This window comes from Medicago truncatula, chromosome 1 (genome assembly GCF_003473485.1).
Source record: "Medicago truncatula cultivar Jemalong A17 chromosome 1, MtrunA17r5.0-ANR, whole genome shotgun sequence".
Classification (NCBI taxonomy): Eukaryota; Viridiplantae; Streptophyta; class Magnoliopsida; order Fabales; family Fabaceae; genus Medicago; species Medicago truncatula.
Genome location: NC_053042.1, coordinates 14530377 through 14556574, shown reverse-complemented (window position 1 = coordinate 14556574; position 26198 = coordinate 14530377). Strand labels below are relative to the sequence as shown.

At 31.4% G+C, this 26198-nt stretch overlaps 4 protein-coding genes and 1 long non-coding RNA gene across 8 annotated transcripts; 2 read left to right on the top strand and 3 right to left on the bottom strand.

The window, feature by feature from the left end:
* Positions 1 to 1502: 1502 nt before the first annotated feature.
* LOC11418858 (uncharacterized) lies at positions 1503 to 2792 on the top strand. The gene has a single exon (XM_003589653.4). The coding sequence runs from the start codon at positions 1523 to 1525 to the stop codon at positions 2498 to 2500; it is 978 nt and encodes a 325-aa protein (XP_003589701.2). The 5' UTR covers positions 1503 to 1522; the 3' UTR covers positions 2501 to 2792.
* Positions 2793 to 3605: 813 nt separating this feature from the next.
* On the bottom strand, positions 3606 to 5126 carry LOC11421187 (uncharacterized). The gene has a single exon (XM_003589654.3). The coding sequence runs from the start codon at positions 5124 to 5126 to the stop codon at positions 3606 to 3608; it is 1521 nt and encodes a 506-aa protein (XP_003589702.1).
* Positions 5127 to 11019: 5893 nt separating this feature from the next.
* On the bottom strand, positions 11020 to 11804 carry LOC120580023 (uncharacterized). Its single transcript, XR_005645646.1, has 2 exons — positions 11753 to 11804; positions 11020 to 11112 (listed from the first exon to the last, which is right to left on the bottom strand). It is a non-coding gene; the product is annotated as an uncharacterized lncRNA (long non-coding RNA).
* A 2914-nt stretch (positions 11805 to 14718) lies between these two features.
* On the top strand, positions 14719 to 15645 carry LOC11423612 (uncharacterized). The gene has a single exon (XM_024775985.2). The coding sequence runs from the start codon at positions 14914 to 14916 to the stop codon at positions 15643 to 15645; it is 732 nt and encodes a 243-aa protein (XP_024631753.1). The 5' UTR covers positions 14719 to 14913.
* A 231-nt stretch (positions 15646 to 15876) lies between these two features.
* Positions 15877 to 22177, bottom strand: LOC11433884 (protein TRANSPARENT TESTA 16). Of its 4 annotated transcripts, none has more exons than XM_024775993.2 (10): positions 21800 to 22177; positions 21443 to 21679; positions 20697 to 20854; positions 19194 to 19434; positions 17567 to 17651; positions 17249 to 17416; positions 16826 to 16867; positions 16672 to 16713; positions 16206 to 16396; positions 15877 to 16110 (listed from the first exon to the last, which is right to left on the bottom strand). In XM_024775993.2, the coding sequence occupies exons 4-9, from the start codon at positions 19379 to 19381 to the stop codon at positions 16223 to 16225; spliced, it is 699 nt and encodes a 232-aa protein (XP_024631761.1). In that variant the 5' UTR covers positions 19382 to 19434; positions 20697 to 20854; positions 21443 to 21679; positions 21800 to 22177; the 3' UTR covers positions 15877 to 16110; positions 16206 to 16222. The 4 variants fall into 4 exon arrangements, with proteins under 4 accessions (XP_024631761.1, XP_024631764.1, XP_024631759.1 ...); XM_024775996.2 differs by having other exon boundaries at positions 19194 to 19426; positions 20751 to 20854; XM_024775991.2 differs by having other exon boundaries at positions 20751 to 20854; positions 21800 to 22176.
* Positions 22178 to 26198: the final 4021 nt, after the last annotated feature.

Sequence of the window (26198 nt, the reverse complement as noted above, 5' to 3'; positions counted from 1 at the left end):
TTATTATAATTCGTAGGTTTACATTGGGAAAATGAAAGATAGACAGAGGGTTTTCTTTTATACCATGTATTAATTGATTGAAATGCATTCTCAAACCACTTATAAAAAAACCTGCATGCTCAAACAGTTCCTTTTAAAAAAAATATATAACATTGGCTTGAAAATGTATTAGTCTGAGGAATGATTTATTTATACAGAGCAATTAGTTTCAATATCTTTTAATTATACATAAAATAAAGGATATCAATTCATTTTTACAAGAAAAAGTGCCGATAATAAAAAATGTAATATTTTATAGAGTGAAGGCCCAATTCAGTCCCTCACAATTTTCCAGTGGGTCAATTCAATCCTTAACAAAAAAATAAACCTAAATTAGTCATTAACATTTTCATACCAGAGACAAATTAGTCTCTAACTAATTGTATTAGAGAGGCTAATGTGCTCCTAATATATAAATATCAGGGACTAATTTGTGTTTATTTTTTGTCAAGAACTAAATTGACCTACGAAAAAATTGTGAAAAACTGATTTGGATCTTTCACTCTATTTTATATTATCTGCTGTGATATACATTAATTTGTAAGGATGCATATTACAATAACTATACAGCTACACTAACAAGAAACAAAACACAATAATCATATACAAAAAAAATTAAAATGCTATAATCGTGGTGCTGTTTAATGTTTATATACCTAGTTTTGTTTGCACATTTCTATTTTTTTCTTCTTTTATTTAGAAATTGTCTGTATATAGTTGATACTACTATCATCAATTTGGCACCCAGTCATACAATCAAGTAATAACTATCACTCACCTAACAACATCCCTTTCCCTTTGGAATCACGTTGCCTAAATTTTAGTACACCATTCCTTCACTTAAAAAACCCAACAACATGTTTTAGAAAATATTCTTCCATTCAACTACCTAGTATACTTCAGATAGAAACATAATTCCTCATTGAAAGAAATTTTGCTTAGAAAATTGCAAACAAAAAGTAAATTAATGTAGCCACAATGTTGTTTTAGTGCCACCAAATTCATTTACATATCTAGAATTTAAAAAATAAAATAAAATTGTCTTAATCCTTCGGTTCCTAGTTCTTATGGAAAATAGACTCTGATAATCTGGAGTTCGGCTAGAAGATAAGGAAAATCCGACTAAATATGGTTCTGATTCGAACTCGGATTCTTCTGAACGATTTTTCTTTAACCCTTCGGTTTCTAGTTTCTATGAGAAAAAGACTGATGATCAAGAGTTCGGCTAGGAAATAAGTAAAGTCCGCCTAAATCTTGTTCTAGTCAGGATTCCAACTCAGATTCTCCCAAACCATTTGTCATTAGCTGAATTTCATTAGCCACTTGATTACAATCACTTGCTTTAAAAAAAATTGATTAGTTGGTCTTTCTTCATCCTATTCAAAACTTAAAAGTTGAATACCCCAACCAACAACAAAAATATCCATAAGATTCTTATTTATACGATCAACTTTTGATTTAATTCACAACATAGAACCATATAATGATGAATAGCCTTATCTGGCTCCCAAAAAACCCAACATTCCAACCTGGATGGGACCTAGAAGAAATTCATGCCACATTTTTCAAATGCATAAGTTGGCAAATGGAAGAAACAATGGATGCAATCAATTGCCCTTACCATTATGTATGTGACAAAACTTACCCTCCAAATTATCATCTTTCCATTGATATCTTAGTCCTTCTCTTCACAACAATTTCTTATTTTTTGACTCTTTTCATTGTGATAATGAATATTATCTCAAGAAAAGGAACAATATTTTTTAGTCTATCAAAAAGATTTTTTTTACCATCTGGTCCTATATCTCTTCCACTTATAATATTAATCTTTGGAAAGGGAAATCAAATCAACACAATTTTCCCACTTTCTTGTATTGGTCCAGCAATTCTTCTATTGGTTCTAATTTCTGCATTATCCTTTGATAATGAAGCTGATTATAAGGATATTCAGTACACATTTTTTGCAGCATCAACAGTTTCTGGAATTTTACATGCAAGTTTATATTTAGATTCAATTGTGTTGCCTTATTATACCGGTTTCGACGCGTTGATGTCTTCGACACTTTCAGGTGAATGTGCAACATGTGTATGTAGGAAAGAAGCTTTGGTTGTTGGAGGGAAACTAGTAAAGTACAAAGGCTGGTCAATGACAACATTTTTTGTTGTTAGTGTTCTTTGTTTGAGGATTATATGTAAAATCTTTGGTGAAAATGTGGGGAAATTTGTGTCCATGATTAAAGTGTTGATGGAAAGGTTTAGTTGGATTTTGATAAGTTTGGATTGTGTTTATTTGATTGCAAAGTCACCACCAGAAAAAGTAATGTTGAGAGTTGTTGCTTTTGGAGGCATATTTCTTTTGATTTTGCTTCATGTTCTCAAAGAGGCATGTAGTCAAATTTGTGCAATGGCTTATGTGGTAGAAAAATTGAGATTGGTGTCAATGTCAACACCAATAGCATAAATAAAAAAACATGTAATATGAAAACGATGGTTTTAAATTGCGGTTTGCAATATAAAGAGTTTTGAGATCTCTGCAAACAGAATCACAACTACAATTTCGATAGCATTGTCCATAGATTTCTGCTTCACAAGGTAACCGCGATCACGATTTAAAACGACGATGAAAACCAAAATGGATTTAAGGATATCAATAGCTTATTTTTGTTGTAACTTGTAAATTAATCCTAAGCTGCTGTTTTAGATGATATTGACATTCTTTCTTTTATGCAAATTAAGTGTTTGTTTTTTCTTGACATAGTTCTGTTTGGTTTGTACATCACGTATATACAACACAGGTCAGCTTTTAGAAGTAAGTCACTCTTTATTTTTCAAAATATTTGACATATTATCATTTGTGTAATATAATTAAATGAAATAAAAAGAAAAAGCAGCAAAGCATGCTAACATAATGGAGGTGGCCATAGGAATGTGTGATGAACTTGATGAAAATACTGCATGTATTTGTTCAAAACAACGTTGTCGTCAAGATTGTGATTAAGAATACATCCTCCATCCTAGAACATTAAATTTGGAATGTAAGTGTAACCTTTTCCTTAAAATAAAATATTGAGTCTGCTGAGCAGTGCAACAAACTATCTTATCTTTATGAACAATTATTGTAAATTTGTAGTCTCCAATTAGTAGAAGAAAACCCTCAAATTATAACCAAACTCATGAAGCGGTAATTTATAGTAATTAAATCTGAGCACTAGAAAATTTAGGGAGGCAAGAAAACACATGAAAACAAGTTTAATTCAATTTGAACCCAATACAATACGATACCGGTTGTCAATTGTCATAGATCAAGCAACGGAAAAACAGCGAATCAATGATATAGAAAATCTTTCACACAACAAACCAATACAGTTTCTTTTTTCTTCAAACACAATAAACAAATACCAAAAGAAACTTTCAAACACACAACAAACCAATACAATTTGCAAACAGAGAAATAAAACCATAAGGTCAATCAACAACTTGGAAAATTCAAATAACCTCATCAAATCTTCAACACCTGCATAAGCTTTCCATCCAACAGAAAGTAAACAGAATTGAAATATCCCTGTTTAATAAAAGCTATTAGTGGATTGTCTAAAGAGAATAATCAGCGCTGTAGCAGCCAAAACTCCTACGATTTTCCAACGAGTAGATTGCATTTCGCGACCTTCTCGAATAAAGTTCCTACTGGTCTCATAACCAATCCGGCATTTATGCCACATAAGTCTAAAGAGAATAATCATTGTGAATCTCATGCTCATGTAGTTATTCAAACTAGTACAAATATCAGTGAAACTGGAATCCATATGTTCTGCTCCCTGAGAGATGGTGCTAAATAGTGTCATCAAATCTTTCCTGCTCCTGTCACACCCATCCAGTACTATAACCCCTTTTTCTTGAAGCAATCCAATGTCAGATTCACAGCATATCAAACCTTTGAAGAAAAGAGCATAGGATGTATATTTGCATCTAATGTTAATTTTGCTCTGCTCCCAAGCAATCAAATTCCTCCACCTCACTTCCGTTGTTTCCTTGAAATTCAACACCGGGATTCGTAGCTCCCCCGTTATATAGTCCAAACGTATATTAAAGTCGAATGTATCCGTCAAATCAAGTACCTGGGGATTTCGTTCCACCAGGCAGGGTACTGGAATGATGATTATCCCAGCAGCTAGAAGACTAGTAGCGCATCGAACTAGCTCTTGCCTTGCTGGCTTTGCATCTCTAATCCGGCTGTCTTCCACAGTAGAAAAGTGCATTAAATCAAGTATATGAGCACAGCCCCTGGTATTCTGAAGAGGGTAACCGAATGCCCTCTGCACAATTCTAGCAACCCGATGATCGTTCCAAACCTGCACATGTTGAGCAACCGGGGGATTGACGACCTCCGCACCATTATTAATCAGCTTAACAGCAACAGGGGCATTGACGACCCCCGCACCATTATCAATCTGCTCAACATCAACCCGATGATCGATCCGGATCTCCACATGTTGATCAACCGGGTTATCGTGCTCGGGTACAAATCTTTCGCCGATGGTTTTCCTGTATAACTTCTTGAGAACAATGAAGGGTATTTGGTTCTCAAGCAATGTGATGTCGTTCACAGCAGCACACATCTTTTCCCTGGTTTCAAATATTGGGTCTTGGGGATCTATTGTTGGGTGTTCAAGTCTACTGAGAAGCTGTAACAGAAAACAACCATCCAATATCATTTTTCTCCCGATAACATCTGTAGTTAATTCTGAACCTAAGATGCTACCATCATAGCTTGCGCGGATGTCTATTTCAAATATGGGAATATCTTCGCTACATGCACTTAACCTTGTGTCGAATGTTCCTGGTACATTCTGCTGGTTTTCTTGAAGCAGAAACCTGTTCATGTATTGCCATTTAATGCCTACCATCAATTGGACTTGGCGGTAGTTCGTTTCTCCCCTGGGTAAGAGTCCTATAAAGATAGACTTTGGCGTGTAAGCGTCCTCTTTTAGGTCTCGAAGTTTGTTTGGAACCCTGCAAATGCTGCATGGATGAACTTCTTCGTAAAGTCTAGACTCCAACACTGCTTGCATGTAAGGGATAATTGCCATCTTTCAAACAAAGAAAAAAATATGTGGTGAGTTAGAATTTAGAATTAGAACAGAAAGGGTGTGCAATAAACAGAACAAATTTCGTTTATCTTCCCACTCTGCATTCTCTAACTATCATACCGCGTCTGTGGTTTATAGACGAGAATGAGAATGCTGTTTATCAAATAGGAAGTGGAAAGCTGACTTGGAGTCTTTCTATGCATGAATAAATAATGACTTGGAGTCTTCTTTTTTTGGGTAAACGAAATGGTAAAGGATTGTAGTCATACACACAAGTGAAGTATCGGAATTCGAACTCCGGTTATAACATCCGACCCATTATAAACTCACACAAACAAGTGGAGGTATCGAGGTATGAACACTGATCATAACATCCGACCTAACAATTTTAACATTTTACCGTTGAACTATAATTTCTAGATTGACTTGGAGTCTTCTATCTACTAATAAAAAAAGAAAAGTGATTCCTATAATCTTTTTCCTAATATACTACTACTACTAAATCACAAATTTCATGGGCTATATTACTTACACAAATGGTCCCACTTAACATTAATCATCATCGGTTTGTAAAAAAAAAAAAATTAATTATTATCATCACTTATCTATCAAGATCATATAAGAAAACTCGTTACTAAATTTCCGTCATTGCTCTTAGCTAAGCTAATATAATCACTAATTTGGTGGGTTGATTCGTCTTTTTTCCATTTTAATTATCACCTGTTTTCGAATCAGCCAAAGGAAAATACCTTAATTGGTACATGAATTAATGAAATCATTAAAATTTGTGGTGAGATTAATTACTCACCTAGCGAAAGAATTTAGGTCTAAATAAAAAAGATTTTGTAAAGGGAACTTCTATAGTACACTCATAATTTTGAGTGTACCCGTACTCTTGTTTCACAAAATATATAAATTAAAGATCACTTTAATGAAATAAAAAGGTATTTGTCAATATTTATATTTTAGAAAACATCATTTCATAAAAAAAAAACCATCATTTCATTGTTTATAAGGATCATATTACAAAATTTACATTTTGTCATAAAAAATAATCAATATTCATTGTTTTGAGTAATAAAAATTCTTAAAAATTAAATTTTATTTCGTCGAAACTTTTGGTATATAAAATTTAATTATCTTAGTTGTCAATGATAGAAAATAATTATTTTTCTTCAAAAAAACAACTCATTTATTATTAATTTTACGACTTGGTGTACCGATACACCCAAATTTATTGGGTGTACCATAAAATTTGCCTTTTTGTAAAACATGTTGAATAAATATAAATTAGATTTAATTACAGTTTTAACCCCATAACTTTTACAAAGTTGCAATTTTAGCCCTATAAGAAAAAAAACTACAAAAAGGCCCTCGAAGTTTTGCATCTGTGGCAGTTTTGGCCTCCAATGCCAATTTTGACTCGGTCTACGCTGATGTGGCACTCTAAGTAAGGTGCCACGTGTTTTTTTTAATTTTTGTCTTTGGGGGCCAAAACTGCTACAGATGCAAAACTTAGAGGGTCGTTATGTAGTTTTTTTCTTCTTCTTAGGAGTCCAAAATCGCAACTTTGTGAAAGTTAGGGTGTTAAAACTGCAATTAAACCTAGGGGTGTTCATGGGTTGGGTCAACCCAAAAACCCCGGTCAAACCCACCTAAAAACCCAAAAAAACCGGTTGGGTTGGGTAATTGGGTGGGTATGGTTTTTAAAAATGAAAATCACATAAAAATAAATGGGTCTCGGGTAAAACAAGACCCAAATCCAAAAAACTCACTTACCCAATAATGTTAATATTTTTTATCTTTATTTTCATAGGCCAGAAGAAAGTTATATTTCCAAAACATACACATTGTACCCTATATATTAAAAATCAAAACATACTAGAGTTACTAATTAATATGTTGCACTTTTTGATTATTTTGATATTGATGCAATTTTATGTTATATAACTTTAATTTGTTGCAAGTATTTTATGATGAAGTTTATTATTTCATATTTTATGATGCATAAAATTATAGTAAAATAAGTTAAACATTTTTTTAAATTTTTTTTAAAATAGAGTACTATTTTAAAACAAAATTATGAGGAGGCGTGTGAATTTTTTAAGACAAAGAAGGGCGGTATTTTCCTACTCATTTTACTCTAATATTTTTTTCTCTCGATGAAGTGACAATAAAACTCACCTACATATGAGAGATTCTGAATTTAAAATCAAATTTCATGATTGTATGTGTAAATTTTAAATTGTGTTTAGCACTGTGGTTAAAAGCAAAAATAAATAAATAAAGTGTATATCATTGTCGGTTCTTAACACTTTCAGTTTAGTTTCAATCTAATTTTCTATGATTGTATGTCATTCTTTAAATTTTTCAAAAGCGTCACTTTTATTTTTCAGAATGGAATCCCACACCCTTCTAGAATAATCATCAATAATAGACATGAAATATGAACCTCCCCAATGAGAAATCCAAACGGAGGAAGGAGAGCAATGATTTTCTTTGTTGGTGGAGACTTGTTTATCCTGCTACTTGCTTGCTAAATTCTTGTCGGATGACTAGCACAAATTAGATGGAAGAATGAATTTGATTCAATTAGAAAATTGAATGCACCCATAAAAAAATAAAAAAGGAAATGGAAAAGGTCTGACTTGGAGTCTTCTCTGTATGAATAAACAAAAAATAAAGAGGGGGGACGGGGGGACGGGGAAGATCATGTACACACTTCTCTAATCATGCTGCTTAGATTTAGTTGTGCTTGTTATTCCATAGCTTTAATCTTAGATATATTTATTTTGAAATAGTGAGTGAAATGTGATTGTTAGCATATTTATGTAGGGTACTAACATAAATATGATTATTAGCATGTTTATGTGGGACTCCATGTTTCAAACAACTCCTCCACACTATGACCCTGTTTCTTTACCTCGTACACACTTATCTCTAATCATGCTTCTTAGATTCTAATTGTGCTTGTTATTCCTTAGCTTTAAAACGATGGAAAGTGGATTCCTCGATCATAATTTTGTCTCGTTACAATGAGGACTAATTTGTCGTAGTAAGAAAAGATAGAGATTTAAATAAAAGGTTAAATAAGATTTTGCTCTCTATTATTTGAAAAAAAAAGTTTTTGATCTTAAAAATATAATCAATTTTGTTCTTAACCGTCATAAAAAAATGATATGTTTTGGTTTGTTTTAAAAATTTCAGCACGTAGTTTTAGTCATTAATAATTAAGGATTAAATAAATTTTAGTTTATATAAATATAGTGAATTTCTTTTTTAGTTTTTATAAATAAAGGTGACATATTTTGGTCCTTACAAAAATTTTCAGCACGTTGTTTTAGTCCATATTAAATTTAAATTTGATAATTATGTTTAAACTTCTAAATTTTTTGTAGGTGCAGCTTGCTAACTTGCACCTTAATGTTTTTAGGTGGGTGTAAGTTAGCAGCCCATATATATATATATATATATATATATATATATATATATATATATATATATATATATATATATATATATATATCAGTTTGTTAACCTAGACTAACAAAACACATGAATGTCCAAGTTAGCAAAAATGCACGTTTTTATTTGGACAAAAATATCATTCATCTTTATTATTTAAAACTAATAGCTTGAAGGTTATTTTCGTAATTTTCATTAAAAACATTTGTTAATTTGCATCAATTTGCTAACTTAGACCCACTTTTATTTTATTACAAACCAGCTCATGAATCAAATGAGTGATATTATATAGTTCAAATTCAGCTTATTTAGTTAAAGAACTTAATTTTTAGTTCAAGCTCAACTTCTATTATGAAGTAAGTTCAGAGAATTAATTATCAAAACAAATTTCAAACTATATCGGTGTTGTCTCATTTCATTATCAACCCTACTTGTGAGCGATATGGATAAAAATAAGTTCATAATAGGGTTGAAAATAGTTCATAGTGGTGGGAAGTAAGGTTGAAAAAATGAGTCGAGTCGAGTTAAACTCGTCTGAGCTCAACTCGATAAGAATTAATTCAATTTTTTTAAAAAAGAATTAGTTCAATTTAAAATTCAGTTTAAGTTTGACACAAACTCTTTTTTAAACTCGAGTTTGGCTCCTTTAAAATTCACGAATAGTTCTATTGGACATGTTGGATTCAATCTCTTTGATTGAATCACATAACTCAAAAGTATTTTTTTTTTCATTTCAAAACAATCATTTTTTTCTATGCTACATTGCCATTGGAATCCAAGAATATCAAAACAAATACACTTAAATTCTACTATAAATCATTCAACAATCAAGTAATTAGTGACTTCAAGCCGGTAAGTAATTTTAAAATATGAACGACAATCAAGCCGGTATGTATTGCTCTTTCAAGTAATCCGCTTTTCAAATATGAACGCCATCCAATTTTGGATTATCTACTAAAATAATCCGCTTTCAAAAATCTTATATTGGATGGAATTTTCAAAATTCCTTCAAGTAATTTTTCTTATTTTGATTTTATTTTGAACGATAGTATTTCAGGTCTTAAACATTTATGTTCAAACTCAGTTGTGGAGTGATGGAGTCGAATTAACAAGTATATCAAATCACAAGAAGTAATAAATGAGTAACTAATCGTTTCTATAAAGGTTGTCGTCAAACTTAGCAATTAACAAAATTTATTAAAGTAAAAACACTAAAGAGTTTAATTAGTTTGCAAGTTTTTAATTGTATTGCTCTTATGATAAATGACAACTACAACTTTTATCCGGGCGGACAATGGAGAAGCTAATATATTTATAATAATTTCTCATGCCTACAAATTTCGGAAAATTTCTTTAAACACTATGATTTTAATATTTCTACAATAAGAAAAATTGTTTAAACTTTTTAACTTAACATTAAATAAAATTATTATATTGTAAACAAACAAAAAAAGACATAGTTGCAATTTCGGTCTCCCTAAAAGGCAAGACACGAAAAACAATTGTGGATAAAGCCAATAAGGCAAAATACAAATAAGGTGCCGTATATAGGCGGATCACCGGACAAAAGCAAACAAACCTCCCAACACCCCAAAGAAAAAGCTGCCAAAAAATCCAAGCAAAACAGCAACCCAGCCAAAGCCAAAATAACATGATACTGAGGTATAAATGAGAACAAAAGGCCAAACATGACAACAACTATATAGTCATCAAAACAATAGCACTATAACAGAAAGGACATGGAGGCATAGCAGAACCGATAGGGAGATCTCACCACCAAAAGGAAAGCAAAAGGAAGCCACCACAGCCGACCCAAACATGCCAACCAACAACACCCACCAATCCACATACACAATAGCCTCTCTTAAAATATTGTTCTGTCTAAAAAAGAGGTTTGAATACTCCATTTTCTATAGGTGTGAGTTCACAGACCAAATTGTGGGGCAGTCCTCACATGTATGACATTGTTATTAGATGCTTCCAAACTTGATAGACAATCCTTCAAAGAACCTTCGTTGTTTGCAAAAATTAGTCCACTCTCCAAAAATTGTGCAAGTCATCTTTGAATCATGGAGAAACTTCAATACACATTTCCAGTTATAGCCAAAGTAATCCACCAAAATTAGTTAGGTGTCATTATTTAGCAGAGCAGTTCGACAAAATCCAAACCAAGTCTAAGTTTATTTTCGTATGAATTAAAAGCAAGTGTTAGAACATAAGACAATTTACAAATTTAAAAAAAAAACTTGAAACTAAGTGCTGTAGAATTAGAAACTTTCTCAACCGATGTTCAAATGATTATCAAATTTGCATGTTCAAGTAATGTGTATTGTACCATATTACATATATCGAAATCTTCAAATAGAAAACCCAAAAATCAGAAATTGAACAAAAAAGAAACAATGTCAAAGCTTGTGTAAAATAAAACCTTTGTCTGATGGTTGCCTAATGGATTGATCATCTCAGATCCAGAATTTAATATGGCATGATGTCTTTCACATAAAAAGCTTGGTCCATGAATCTGAACAATAACAAAAAAAAAACAGTGTCTTCATAAGAAGTTTCACAAATCCTATTAAACCATGTAAATGACCAACTGATCAACATTTAAGAAAGAGGTAAGATGTATACATGTGAAAACAACTCTAATATGTACTACTGTCAACATAATTTCCAGCGTGCTTATTTTATCATCTGATTTGAGCTATTTCCTACTACTCAAAAACTGAAATGAAGTTCTAAATAATTTAAAATATATATTGACACATCAAAAACAATAATCAGGCACAAAAAGTCTTCATAAGAAGTTTCAAAATCCTATTTATTTTCCACTGACTTCATTCTTCCTTTAAGTGAAATATGATATATGGAATGAAGTCTTAGTTTCTTATTAAAATACCCATTTCAATAGGAGTAGTCATAGCCTCTTTTATCTCATTCTTAATTAAAAAAAACATACTTTAACTCATACCAGGAACATTATCATATTTCCATAGCAGTCATCCTTCGTTTAAGGTTCTACCCTCGTCACTTTGTATTAGTTCCATATATGAAACTTTTAGAAGATGATAAACAAACAAAGATTAAACTATTATAACTTAATGTCTACTATATCATTCTTTAAAACTAATCACAACATGTATAGGTAGTTTAAAACTAACCACACTATGAGTTGTGACATATCACAAATCCAATTTGATCAGATGAATTTAATCAATCATCTCCAGACATGTATGTCTCAATAAATCTATACCAAAGCAAGTAAGCAACGACGAAGATGCCCAAGTTCTTAAATAGAGAAGTAAAACTCATTGTAATTAAGTATATCATGTTATAGAATGACAAAAAAATTACAAAACTTTTCCAAAGTAACCATGTTAGCAGATGTATCAGTATAGTATGAAATTTTTTTAAGAGAAACACTTCATATTCATTCCTATAAATCAGATGTCAATTAAATGACTGCAAATTTCAAAACTGCACATTTAATTTTTGTGTGTCGAACTTGTGGGAATTTAGTTAGATATGGGCTAAATAAACATAAGCTCTTCAGAATTTATCTTTGTTTTTTTTTCTTTCCAAACAGCTGCATTTCTTACCAAAGGAAAGCTCTAACGTAGAATCTATTTTGATAGAACCATCTAGTAAGATAAATTCTGACCTAATAGAAGAGGTATTGAAGATTCAATTGAGAGAAAAAGAAAAATGTTTTGCAAAGATAAAGTGGTGGTAGAGATTTCTAATTTGAAGATGTATAATCAAAAGTGACAGAGGGAGAAGAAGAGGGAAGCATGGAGAGGTGTGATAATAACATCAGTTTTCCTACGCGCGTGTTACAATTTTTAAGGAGTGACATTTGATCAATGACTGATGTGCTAACCGCCCCTACTTATAATGATCTAACAGTTTGGATTGATTGGCGCCTAAAAATCTTAGAATTAGAGTTTTAAGTGGTAATTAGAGTGTTAACTATAATTAGAAATAATTAGAAGTTAGATTAGAGTATCCTTAGTTCTCTTATATCTTCTTTGTTGAATTAACTCGCTTCAATATTACCTAGACTCTAACAATTACATTGATAAAATATAATTATATGTGAACACTTTAATATAGTTAGAGATGAACACTTTGATATTTTTTAATGATTGATATTTAATTTGTTGTTATCATATTATGCTATATTATATGACATTTACATTGATAAAATATAATTATATGTGAGAGAATAAATTCATCACAACATTTATTGTAGTAATGAAAATTTATACATTTTAGTGATTAATAAAGAAAATCATCACATACTTTTCTTTACACTATCATTAATTCCAAAAATAAAAAAAATTGAACAATAAAAAATGTAATATATTAATCAACATAGGAAGTCTCCAAAGCACAAGGTGTGTACCTAGAAAACTACTAAAAAACACATGTATAAAGTTACAGAATAGTTAGCTCATGCCCAAACATAACAACGAGCTTGACCACCATGAAGTAGTGCCAAAAACAAAATTAGTGTTGCTAGCCTTTGTTGTGAAAGTGACTTAAAATTGGAGAAATTGAAGTTTCTGGAAACTGTCAATTCGGGGCCCGAATTGTGTTGTTTGAGGCCCAAATTTGAACTGGTTTTTTCAGCCTGGCACACGTGAAAATCGACGCCCGAATGGAGGGATTCGGGGCCCGAACTGTCGAAACAGAAAATAAAAGTGTAACGAATTTTTGGGCCAGATTTGTTCTAGTTTTTTTAGGATTCTTTTACTATAAATATAGACCATGTATCAGAGTAAACCTTGAGATAGAGAGGGCTGAAACAAGGGTTTAGAATGCAACACAAACTAGGGTTTGTATAGAGGTTGCTCTTGGCAACAAACACTAGGGTTGGGGTTGATTCACCTTGGAAAACACTATTATAATTGAGTCTCTTGGTTACGGGAAGAGATTAGAATTTTGGGTAGAATTAGGCGGAAGACTTATTCTTGCAACCCATTGATATCTCTTTTGTAAAGTTACTCATCATTATAGTGGAACGGATGGCTGCTCTCTCCCCCAGACTAGGTCAGTTTTGGACCGAACTGGGTAAACAAATTTTTTTGTGGTCTCTCGTTGTTTTCTTCTTTTGCTTGTGTTTATAACTTCCATACACTTTGTTTTGGTTGCTTGATTATTACTTGCTTCACACATCAAGTATTTTATTGGTGTGATTTTTATCGAATTCACAACAATTGGTGCCCACGTGGGGCAAAGATCAAAGGATAATCAAGTATCATGGGTTCGAAGTGGGATATTGAGAAATTTACCGGAGATAACGATTTTGGGTTATGGAAGGTAAGGATGGAAGCGGTGTTAATACAACAAAAGTGTGAGAAAACTTTGAAGGGTGAAGGTGCATTACCGGTCACCATATCACGAGAGGAGAAGACCGAGATGCTAGACAAGGCCAAAAATATCATTGTCTTGTGCCTCGGTTTCTCATAAGCTGATGTTCAGACGCTGCACTTCAGATTCAGATTCTGAACAATGATTAACATTCTAATACATTGCATCCTACAATGGTGGTGTTGTTTAATGCTATATACCAAGTTTTGTTTGTACATTTATATATTTTTTTCTTTTATTTAGAAATTGTCTGTATATAGTTGATACTACTATCATCAATTTGGCACTCCGTCATACAATCAAGTAATAACTATCACTCACCTAACATCCCTTTCCCTTTGGAATCACGTTGCCTAAATTTTAGTACACCGTTTCTTCACTTAAAAATTCCCAACAACATGTTTTAGAAAATATTCTTCCATTCAACTACCTAGTATACTTCAGATAGAAACATACATAATTCCTCATTGAAAGAAATTTTGCTTAGAAAATTGCAAATAATAAGTACCAATCTAGCCACAATGTTGTTTTAATGCCACCAAATTCATTTACATATATAGAATAAAAAAACAAAATTATCCTAACCCTTTGATTTCCTAGTTATGGGAAATAGAATATGATAATATGAAGTTCGGCTAAAAAATAAGTAAAATCTGATTAAATATGGTTATGATTCGAACTCAGATTCTTCTAAATGATTTTTCCTTAACCCTAGCCTTATCTAGCTCCCAAAAAACCCGACATTCCAACCTGGATGGGACCTAGAAGAAATTCATGCCACATTTTTCAAATGCATAAGTTGGCAAATGCAAGAAACAAAGGATACAATCAATTGCCCTTACCATTATGTATGTGACAAAACTTACCCTCCAAATTATCATCTTTCAATTGATATCTTAGTCCTCTCTTCACAACAATTTCTTATTTTTTGACTCTTTTCATTTTGATAATGAATATTATCTCAAGAAAAGGAACAATGTTTTTTAGTCTAACAAAAAGATTTTTTTTACCATCTGGTCCTATATCTCTTCCACTTATAATATTAATCTTTGCAAAGGGGAATCAAATCAACACAATTTTCCCACTTTCTTGTATTGGTCCAGCAATTCTTCTATTGGTTCTAATTTCTGCATTATCCTTTGATAATGAAGCTGATTATAAGGACATTCAATACACATTTTTTGCAGCATCAACAGTTTCTGGAATTTTGCATGCAAGTTTATATTTGGATTCAATTGCGTTGGCTTATTATACCGGTTTCGACGCGTTGATGTCTTCAACACTTTCAGGTGAATGTGCAACATGTGTGTGTAGGAAAGAAGCTTTGGCTGTTGGAGGGAAACTAGTGAAGTACAAAGGTTGGTCAATGACAACATTTTTTGTTGGTAGTGTTCTTTGTTTGAGGATTATATGTACAATCTTTGGAGAAAATGTGGGGAAATTTGTGTCCATGATTAAAGTGTTGATGGAAAGGTTTAGTTGGATTTTGATAAGTTTGGATTGTGTTTATTTGATTGCAAAGTCACCACCAGAAAGAGTAATGTTGAGAGTTGTTGCTTTTGGATGCATATTTCTTTTGATTGTGCTTCATGTTCTTAAAGAGGCATGTAGTCAAATTCATGCAATGGCTTATGTGGCAGAAAAATTGAGATTGGTGTCAATGTCAACACCAATAGCATAAATAAAAAAAATGTATATAATATTAAAACGATGGTTTTAAATTGCGTTTTGCAATATAAAGGGTTTAGAGGTCTCTCAAGCGGAATCACAACTACAATTTCAATTGCATCGTTCACAGTTTTCCGATGCACAACGTATCCGCAATCACAATTTAAAATGATGATGAAAACCAAAATGGATTTAAGGATATCAATAGCTTATTTTTATTGTAACTTGTAAATTAATCATAAGCTGCTGTTTTAAAATTAAATTTTTTGCAAATCAATTAAAATTACCAGTGAATATATAGGTATCTACTACATATACCTAATTAATACTCCCTCTTCAAGTCATAAACATACACAAACATAAGTACTTACATCTCCATGACACTTAAAATGAAAAGTAAATTATTATAAAATGTCCAGAATCAAGCTGCAGGATATATGGTACGACATGATCGATATTTCCATAATTCCATGTTACTCTGCAAGTCACAATTCCACAAACATGTCAATAATTAATCATAATATAATATTAATATAAGAAATTAATTAATGATGGTTAATAACATATATATACCATTAACTAATTGATATTTAAGGGTGATCGAGGTCCCTAGTCTTGAGATTATAATCTTGAAAAACTGGCTGACCAAGCTGAAGATAGGGATTAACAGGTGCAGCAAGTTGAAGGATCCTGCTAAGTGGTTGGTCCTCAAAAAATGCAAACTGATCCATCACAGCCTTGTTTTCCATCACTGCCTTATGCTCCTGAACAATTAAATTAAATGTCCAAATTAATATCCCATCAAGTTAAAAGAATATATTAATTAATTTGATGAGATTAAAAAATTAATTAGTTTAATACATAGTTCTAAATTTCGCAACTGCAATTACATCCGCAATATAAAAGTTTTACAAGTCCTCTAGAACAACATTGCATCTGCAATCTCAGTGTCAAATCATGGTATAATGTATGTGCATATACAAATCCAGATTCAAATTCAAAAGGTGGTAATAACATTAGTAGGAGTAAATATTCTTACCCAGTTGGATAAATTCATGTTTTCATCTTGCAAGATTCTTTCCTGAATCACAACATATATACAATTATTAATGATGTGTCTATTAATGATCAATGATATAGGTGAGTACCTATATGTTAATTAAAGAGATATTTAGTTTAATTATATATGTCACCTTCCTTTGGAGATTCTCCATTTGTTGTTGCATGAGCTCATTCTGTATTGAAAATAATGTGTCAATAATTTGTGTTGAATGATAATCACGAAAATTAAAAGAGATAGGAATAATATTGATTAAAATTAACAAGAAGTACTCTGATCTAATTACATAGAAAATTAATACACCCAATCCCTATGTTTTATTGATATATTGTTTTCATTAAACATTTTGAACAAGTTAATTTCATTTTCATTCCTATATGACAAAAACTATGAAAACGATTTAGAATATGAAAGTTGAAGCAAAAGGCAATAGACATATGAAAGTTTATTTTATTTTGAATAAAACAAAAGCCACATTAATCAAATTTCATAAATATTGAAGATGAAATAAACTGTAATTACTACAGGTACAATAGATAAATTAATTTCGACTAACCTGACGGTTTCGAACTTTTGCAAGAGAGATCTCTAATTCATGTTCAATTTTACTCAAGTCATCAAACTGTAAATCTTTCATGTCATCTCCAAGATAGCGTTGAATTCCCAATTCAAGACGAAGACTTTCCTGCCTCAGCATTGCCATGTCATGGAACATTTCTAATTCCTATAAACAAATATTTTACCAACAAAATTAATTACATTAGGTACTAATTTATTTATATATGTGCATATATAACTAAGCTCTCTCAGCAAGGCTTAATTAATTTTTCATAATCAACATTTAAAAAAATTAGCATAGGAGTGAGTCACATACCCTGGGATGAATCTGATGATCATCATGTTCAGCCATAATGCGTTTACCTGTACTTCTCTCGTACCTTTCAATGATTTGGTCCATCCTGCATGAATAAAATCCATTACAAAAAATAATATCATACTTCAATTTTATTCCACTATCTGCAAAAAAATTAAATAATTCACAAAAACAAGTATAACATTTTGGTTGAAGAAATTCTCTAAACACCAAAGTTAAATAACAACACAAGCAATTACAAATGTTTCCACAACCTCTCAATTTTGACCTTGTTACTTGTAATGTAAATATCAATTGAAGCAGCAAGAGACAGCTGTAATTTGATTTTATAAGATGTAGCCCTATAAAAATCTTTATAGCAAAGCTGAAATTGTATTCATATTCATTATTTATCTACATAAATATATCGTTGAAAGTGAAATGCATAATCTCCAGCACATGCTGTCTGAAAAACGAATTATAACATGAAATCATCATATACATATTTGTAATATCAGCTTGCATCATCATCTGAAAAATAAACTAACTGTCCTTGTCTAAGAGACTAACACACTCAAGTTGGTCAACCTTAGTTTGATCGAATGAAAGAGACCAATAACTTCACTTCATGTACATGTCATGACATAACAATCTCTCTCTCTCCATAAACCCACAAAAAGAGAGAAAGATAACATATTAACTTGAAAGAAACACCATAATGAATCCTTTACAGACAAAATATCATGTATATTTTTTTTCAAGTTGTTTAGTGGTTAGAAGTTCATATTTTTTGTCTGTAACGGAGGGAGTATATTTTACTAACCCAAAAAACACACTGTACATTATAATTTTGAAGAAAGAAAATCAATTAATCAAAATTAAAAATAAAACCCAAAATATATAACTAATTCCTTTTGGCATGTTCATGTAAATCAACACATTTACTCCCAAAAAAAAACTGTAAATCAGCACATCAATTTCTCTCTCATATACACAACAATATATTATAACACAATATAAGTAACGTAAAAAAACACACTCTATATAGTTGAATATATATTAATAGTGTAAACTAATTTCTCCATGTGAAAAGTAATTAATCAAAATTCTAAAAGTAACCTCAAAATAAATTTTAAAAAATTAAAATGTGAATGAAATCAATGCAATGAAGCTGCAGACATCAGACAAATCAAACACCTCTGCAATGTAAGAGATCTAAAATGAAATTAAGAGTATATCAATACAAGTCAGTGGCAACTCTCTTTTAATCGAAAGGTCTCATAAAGATCGGTTGTATAGATGATTCAAGTTGAACTAACACTCAAAATTCTAAGGAGTTATAAAATTTAATGTAACCCTAAAATAATTTCCATTTGACATGTTCATGTACATCAAAAAGAACATTAGTTTCTTTGTAGTTTATTTAAAAATAAACTATTGTAGTTTAGAAAAACATATTAAATCCATAGTGAAGTTGCAGAAACTAACTCCAAAATAAAATAACAAAAAACATATTAAATCCATAGTAAAGTTGCAGAAACTCTTAAGAATTTCATCATCACACAAATTAAATCAACACTTGAGTTTACACAAAATAATGCAAGGGATCTAAGAGAAAAATACAAAATAAAATGAAGGATAAATATACCTTGTGGAATCAGAGCAATATTGGGAGAGTTTTCCAGTGCTCGAGAAAATTATTAGTCCAATCTGAGCTTCACATAACACTGATAGCTCATGAGTCTTCTTCAACAATCCAGTTCTTCTTTTGGAAAATGTCACTTGCCTTGTGGTTTTGTTTTGAATCTTCTTAATCTCAATCTTTCCACGCCCCATCTCTCAAAATACAACCCTAGCTAGCTAGACCTTTTTTCAGTGGATCTATTTCACTTACCACGTAAAGAATCAAACAGAAACATATTAACAAGAGTACACAAAATTAAACAAAACACAACATTATTTTTCTAAGTATAACTGCAAGTTATAATTTCAAGAATATTAATTATGATGTGTATAAGAAGAAAATAATAGGAGAGGAGAAGAAATGTTACCTCTCTATTTGGAAGGAAGATTGATGAAATTGTCATGAAATAATAGATATATATATCAACTTTATGAAGGCTAGAAGGAGATGACAAAACTGCCACTATAACTTTTTTTATTTGAGAGAGAAATAAAGGGTATAAATGTTATTTTGAGTTGATGATATAGCCAAAATTCTCACGTTGAACAGAAAGAGTTGTTGCAAACTTGCAAAAGTTATGACACTTACTGTTTGGTTGGTATCATAAAGAGAAATATCTGAAATTTGCTAAAATAAGAAAAAGGTGAAAATATTAAAATTGCTATAAAGGGAATTTTTGAGATTTGTTTTGAAACCACAGTGAATAAGAATCTCTGTGTACAACATTCATTACCATGTGCCAACAAGAGACCAATCATCATATATTTTGAAATTAAGTGTTCAAGAACATAGTTTCAAAGTACATATATGCAATCTGTTTGGCCTATTTGTATATGCAGATTTTGGTCATATGTGCCACACATTGTTAATTGCAACCATTTGCTTTTCAAAATATGTTACAACCATTTGGTAAATAAAAATAATAAATTGGTGAAATATATATGTTTTCGTCTAGCAAATGTAGTTTTCATTTTCACCATGCAAATGCTACTTCTTTTTTATTTATGTTAAAAAAAAGTATAAGATTTTACTTGTTACCACATACATAAATGCATATGGAACATCTCTAAGTAGATATATGCAACACATCATACAACTTACATTAACAATATATAAGGTCTTCTGAAGAAAAAGATTAATAATATCTAAGCTTAAATGCACTTTTAGTTCCTCAATTTTAACTGATATATGATTCAAGTACACCACTTCTAAATTTTGGACTGTAATCTCTTTGTTTCACAAATTTCAGGATTTTTTCCTCACAACCTAGTTTGGGAGTTATTTTTCTCACGTATCATATTCATTAATATGTGGAATTACATGTGTTGGCATGTCATTGCTGATTTTGAACAGAACAAACGTGTCATTAAAAATAAACCCTAAATTTTATGATGGGAAAAATTTCTAAAACGATTAAAATGTTGGGACTAACATCTCAAGTTTAGAAATAGTGGAACTAAATCATACTTAGGTTAAAATAGGGGGTCTCTATTGCTCAATTTGTTTGGCATCAGCTGCTACCTGTACATGTCGAGAGATGTTTCCATATGCGGCAGTGGAGGAACTTGGAAGTGCATGATGACAATTTTTCTTGACCGGTTGTATAACACCCCATGTTGATTTATCTAGAATATCAATAGGAGCATATATAATGGATCCGAATACATTAAAATTACAGAACTTTATTCGAATAATGCACTAAGTACATCACACTAATTTAGTACCACACACAACGGAAAACAACTAGGAAAGTCTAAACAAGTTAAACAGTACAAGGAAGAAACTATCAACATAGTCATATAAACTATTCAAGCTCTAAGCCTCAGTGAGTTCTTACTCCACCTAGGGTGTTAGTAGTCATAGGGGAATCCTGTCTGCCAGTGATCATTTCACATACATATTCATTTATTAATCATAATTATACATAACTCGACAATATTTAATGGTGTGTCACACAATTTATCTGAGTTCATTTACACCAATTACTATATCAGGTGAAGTGTTATTCTAATAAGAGCATAATAATCAAGGGAAAGGGATCTAACATTATTATGCACATTTAATATTCTCCAAAACAGTGTTTGATGAATATTAGGAGTACAAGGGTACCTAGCACTCCTTTTATTTTGGTATCTAAACCTATAGTTAATAACTAATCATAAATTGGCCAAACACTAAATACATTTGGTAATGCTAAACCTAAAGGAACCCACCTCAATTTTAGCCGATAAACGATTATGATTCGCTAATCCCAATATCAAGCTTCCCGCAAGCTCCAAATTCAGTCCAACCATCAATCCAAACTCTTACCAAGTATATAGGTTCAGTTCTGGAGCCATTCCATCAACTAAAACTCACAGTATAGCTTATTCCGCAAAATCTACATCAAAACCCGTAAGCATTTTTCCAGCAGAAATGCTCAACTTCAAACGGACTTTCAGAGTTCATCGCTAATCCAAAACACATGAAATTTATATCCAAATCGAAGTAAATTAAGCGTAGAATCTAAATATCAAATAATCACTTAATTTTGATTTACACAGTAAAAGACATGACCCAAATAACAGTACCTGACCAAACAGCTTAGTAATTCATCTTCTAGCTTATACCACTCTAGTCCTTATCTTCAAGCTTATGTCCAACAATCCAAAAATGTACAGTCAACATGCTCACCCATTACCTCTACCATACATGCAGCAATCCAAAAAAAAACTACAACCAAAACAGCTTATAATCCTTAAAAGATTATAGAGTACTTAAAAGATTGAATGTTTGATTCACACATAAGGAGAAAGGTAGTGAGCTTGCATGTTGATTTGGTTTTGGATTTAGATGGGATTGGGTGATTTATTTATTTTTGAGTGAGGGAGGGACACGAGAGAGAGAGAGAGTAGAGAATGCTTCTGATGGACAGAGAAGGGAAGGAACAAAAATGAGAGGAAAAGTGGGTTTTGCCGGTTTTATACTCTTATGTTGAAAGTACTAATTTACCATTCTCCCAAGAGTTTGATCGGACACGATTAAGAAAACTCAAATTGAGGCACACTAAAATAAGTTTTTATCCCTTCGGCAACTGTCGAGGAATTCAAAAATCGGCTGCAGTTAACTGCCGAGGATCTTCTGCTAAAAATCTGGCAGAAGCTCTCTCATCCATTATTCATCTCATCTTCCAAATTTTTTTTTTCAAATCTCTCTAAAAACCCAATCAAATCCAACCAAATTTATTCAACAAAATCACAAGTAAATAATTATAATGCTATTAACTTACATTTTAGTTGTTATAAATTTTTTTATTTTTTATTTTTTGAGTAGATTTATTTTATTTTAGTTTTTGAGTAGATTTACATAGTATAATTCATTTTTAGAGTAAATGTTAGTCGCTTAATTTAGTTAAAATGTTTGTATGATGTTTATGTTATAGTTTAAAATTTTAGGGTTATATTTTAATTTGGTGTTTTATATTTATTTTTTTATTTTAGTTTTTAATTAGATTTACATGTTATAAATCAATTTTAGATTAGATGTTAGTTGATTAATTTAGTTAAAATGTTTGCATGATGATTATGTTATAGTTTAAAATTTTATGGTTATTTTTTAATTTGGTGCTTTATATTTATTTTTTATTTTAGTAAGAATTTTAGAGTAAATATAAGTTGAATAATTTTGTTATATTTTATGTTATAACAAAAAAAAAAATTATGTTAAACATAAGTTGAATGATTTATGTTATAAGTTGAATAATTAGTATATGATTAATTTTTTTATTTTAGGAAGAGTATATGATTTATAATTTTAGGATTATTTTTATGATTTTTAGAGTCCATGTATAATGTGCACATAAAGTGTTTGATGAAATGTTTGAATGAGTTTCTCATTGATTTTTTTAAATTTCTTATTGTGTAGGTTTGAAACAATGGCCGGGTGGTTCGACGTTCATGCACAATTCAACGGCGGAGAACCTTAGAGGTTGAAGGTTCGGTGCTTTGGTGTAACGTTAAGAGATCTCAAGGATGAACTGACTTAATTCAACCAAGGAGTCAACCCCAGAGACACAAGGAGGGTGGAACACGTTCGGTATAAACGTCCAACGCTCGATGAGGGGAGAATATCATTCACTTGGGTGGAATTAACGAACGACGAAAACGTGACGAGCATGTTTTGGGAGGACAACATGTTCCAGTGGATCGATATGCGGGTGACGTTGCTGAGATCAACTGAAGATATCATCAAAAGTTTGATTCCGCCAGAAGATCGTCATTAGGTACGGTATGAATGCACCTTCCAGCTACAACAATTGTCTTCCTTTGAATGGGGTAATTCAAACTTGCCAAACGGCAGGACTCTAATGTTCAACCGGCATTTCCATTGTTCATGTCAAAAGATTAAATTCTTGTTAGGTCGGTTTAAATGAAGGTATTGAAGTGTCAAGGAATGGACCTCATTCTTTTGACACTTGAATACCGTCATTTAAACCAAACCTAACAAGAATTTAATCTTTTGAATGGAACTATGGGAATGCCGGTCGAACATTGGAGTCCTGCTGCTTGGCAAGTTTGAATTTACTGCATTCAAAGGTAACACAATTGTTGTAGTTGGAAGGTACAAACGTCCAACTGCAACAATTGTCTTCCTCTAAATGCGGTAATTCAAACTTGTTAAACGGCAGGAATCCAGCATTCGATGAGAATTTTGAATTATGATATTCATGTGTCAAGGAATGCATCTCATTCTTTTGACACATGAATATCATCATTTAAAATGCTCATCGCATGCTGGAGTCCTGCTGTTTAGCAAGTTTGAATTTACCCCATTCAGGGGTAAGATGATTGTTGCAGTTGGAAGTTACATTCTGGAATGTAATGTAATGCAATGTAATGTGATAACATATATAGTTGAATATGCATGATACATGTTGTTTTGAATGGAACAATAATTATCTTATTTATTCACTTTTCGAATTTATTTATTCATTACGCAATTTTAATTAGTTGAATTCACGTTAGATTTAATTAGTTTTTATTCGAATACGCAATTATTCAAAACGCAACTTTAATCGAAATTATTCCAAATGCGATTTTATTCTAAGTACCATAATGTCAAACAAAATATGCGCGACACAAAAATAAAACATAAAAAAAGATCCAACACAATTAGGCATTACAAGCCACTACACATCTTCCTCATTACAAAGGTTAATCAGGTTTCCCGCTTCGTTGGGGCACCTTCTTTTGGTTGAGGACCAAAATAGCATGTCCTCCCGCTCCTCCTCAACCTCGACTGATTGTACACCGGCACCTTCGAACCCTTCTTGTTTTTTTTGGAACTATCACAAACAATTATGTGCCATGTCATAGGTGATTTTTTTTTGTTCCTCTCATCACCCTGAACATTACCCTGATTCTGAGACATATCTACATTAAAAAAAAATGGCGATCAAAACCTAAACTAAACAACAATGCCGTAAAATTGTAAAATCAAAAACTAAACCTAAACCTAAACTATCATCAAAACCTACACCTAAATCTAAACAATTCTAACAATTCTACACCGATTCATCAAAACCTAAACCTAACAATTCAATAAAAGTTCTCTAACAATTCTAACCTAAATTATCCTAACATATCATGAAATCATAAAATCAATAAAACCTATATAATCGAAATTTAACAAAAAAAAAAAAAACAATTCGACCACAAAACAACAATGCAATAGGATTCAAAAAACTTACCTGTTTTTGTGATTGAAATTGGCTTGGAATGGTTTGAAATTGCTGAAAATCGCACCTAGGAGATCAAAAAACGTAACAATAAAGTTTTGGAAACTCCTATGTCTGTTCTGTTCTTATAACAAATTCTCAGTAGTTAATTGCAGCCGATTTTTAAATCCCTCGGTAGCTAAGTGCCGAGGGGGCAAAAGCGTATTTTACTTGTGTGCTTCAGCCTTATGGAATGTGTCAACAACAATTTTCCACGATTAATTGACATTGATACGGTAACTGAACATGTGTTTTTAACCGGCACTACAAGTTAAATATTCCTCATTATAAATAAGGATTTTGTTAACCAGTGTTCCGGACACTCGTTAAGGAACTAAAAGTAGAAAGAAAAGTGAAGTTTTGCATTGAAAAAAACATTTTTTTAACTTTCAAAAAGTAAAATACACAATTTTCAAGACAATATTTTCTTTTATACTCCCTCCGTCCCTAATTATAGGACCCTTTTGAAAAAATTACGGGAATTAAGATAGTGGATATTTGTATTAAATATGTTTATAATTACTATTGTTTTTACAATTTTATCCTTTAAAAGAGAATTGGTTTATGTTTTCAACATGATATTTATTGCTGATTGAAGAAAATTATGTATAATAAATAGGGGCATGCATGTAAAAAAATAATTAATGTAGTAAAGGGGTCTTATAAAAAGGGACAAAAAAATTCTCAAAAGGGTCTTATAATTAGAGACGGAGGGAGTAATTCTTAACAAATGTCTCGGGGACACTAGTTAACATTTCCCTATAAATAATCCTTTATAATTATTTCTTTCATGAAACGTTCAGCTAATTCCATGGTCTATTGATAAATTAGCGGGATGTTACATGTTATATCCATGGAACAAATAAAAACTAGGCTTAATACATCCCCAGGTCCCCTAATTATAATACATCCCCAGTTTGATCCCTTAATTATAAAATGTTTCAATTTGGTCCCATAAATCATCTGTCATTTACTATTTTGATCATTTCCTTTAATTTTTTAATGTATATTATTCTTGATATTATTTTAACCACTTGATTGCAGGTCTATAATATATAAGAGTGAACCATCCACACTTGATTTTAACAGTTTTCTTCATCTTCTCTCTTCATCTTCTTTTCCCCTTTGTTCTTCACCTTCATCATCATAATACCTTCATCAAAAACCCAGAAGAAGAAAAGAACACAAAATTAATTCACTTCAACCCAAATTCA

What these genes read in the sequence shown, in the direction of transcription:
- LOC11433884 (XM_024775993.2), bottom strand. Translation starts at nt 19,381, where the DNA reads ATGGGGCGTGGAAAGATTGAGATTAAGAAGATTCAAAACAAAACCACA. An exon ending in TATTGCTCTGATTCCACAAG is followed by an intron (nt 17,652 to 19,193) that starts GTATATTTATCC and finishes TTATTCATGCAG; the next exon opens with GATGGACCAAATCATTGAAA. An exon ending in TGGAGAATCTCCAAAGGAAG is followed by an intron (nt 16,714 to 16,825) that starts GTGACATATATA and finishes GTTGTGATTCAG; the next exon opens with GAAAGAATCTTGCAAGATGA.
- LOC11423612 (XM_024775985.2), top strand. Translation starts at nt 14,914, where the DNA reads ATGAATATTATCTCAAGAAAAGGAACAATGTTTTTTAGTCTAACAAAA.
- LOC11421187 (XM_003589654.3), bottom strand. Translation starts at nt 5,126, where the DNA reads ATGGCAATTATCCCTTACATGCAAGCAGTGTTGGAGTCTAGACTTTAC.
- LOC11418858 (XM_003589653.4), top strand. Translation starts at nt 1,523, where the DNA reads ATGATGAATAGCCTTATCTGGCTCCCAAAAAACCCAACATTCCAACCT.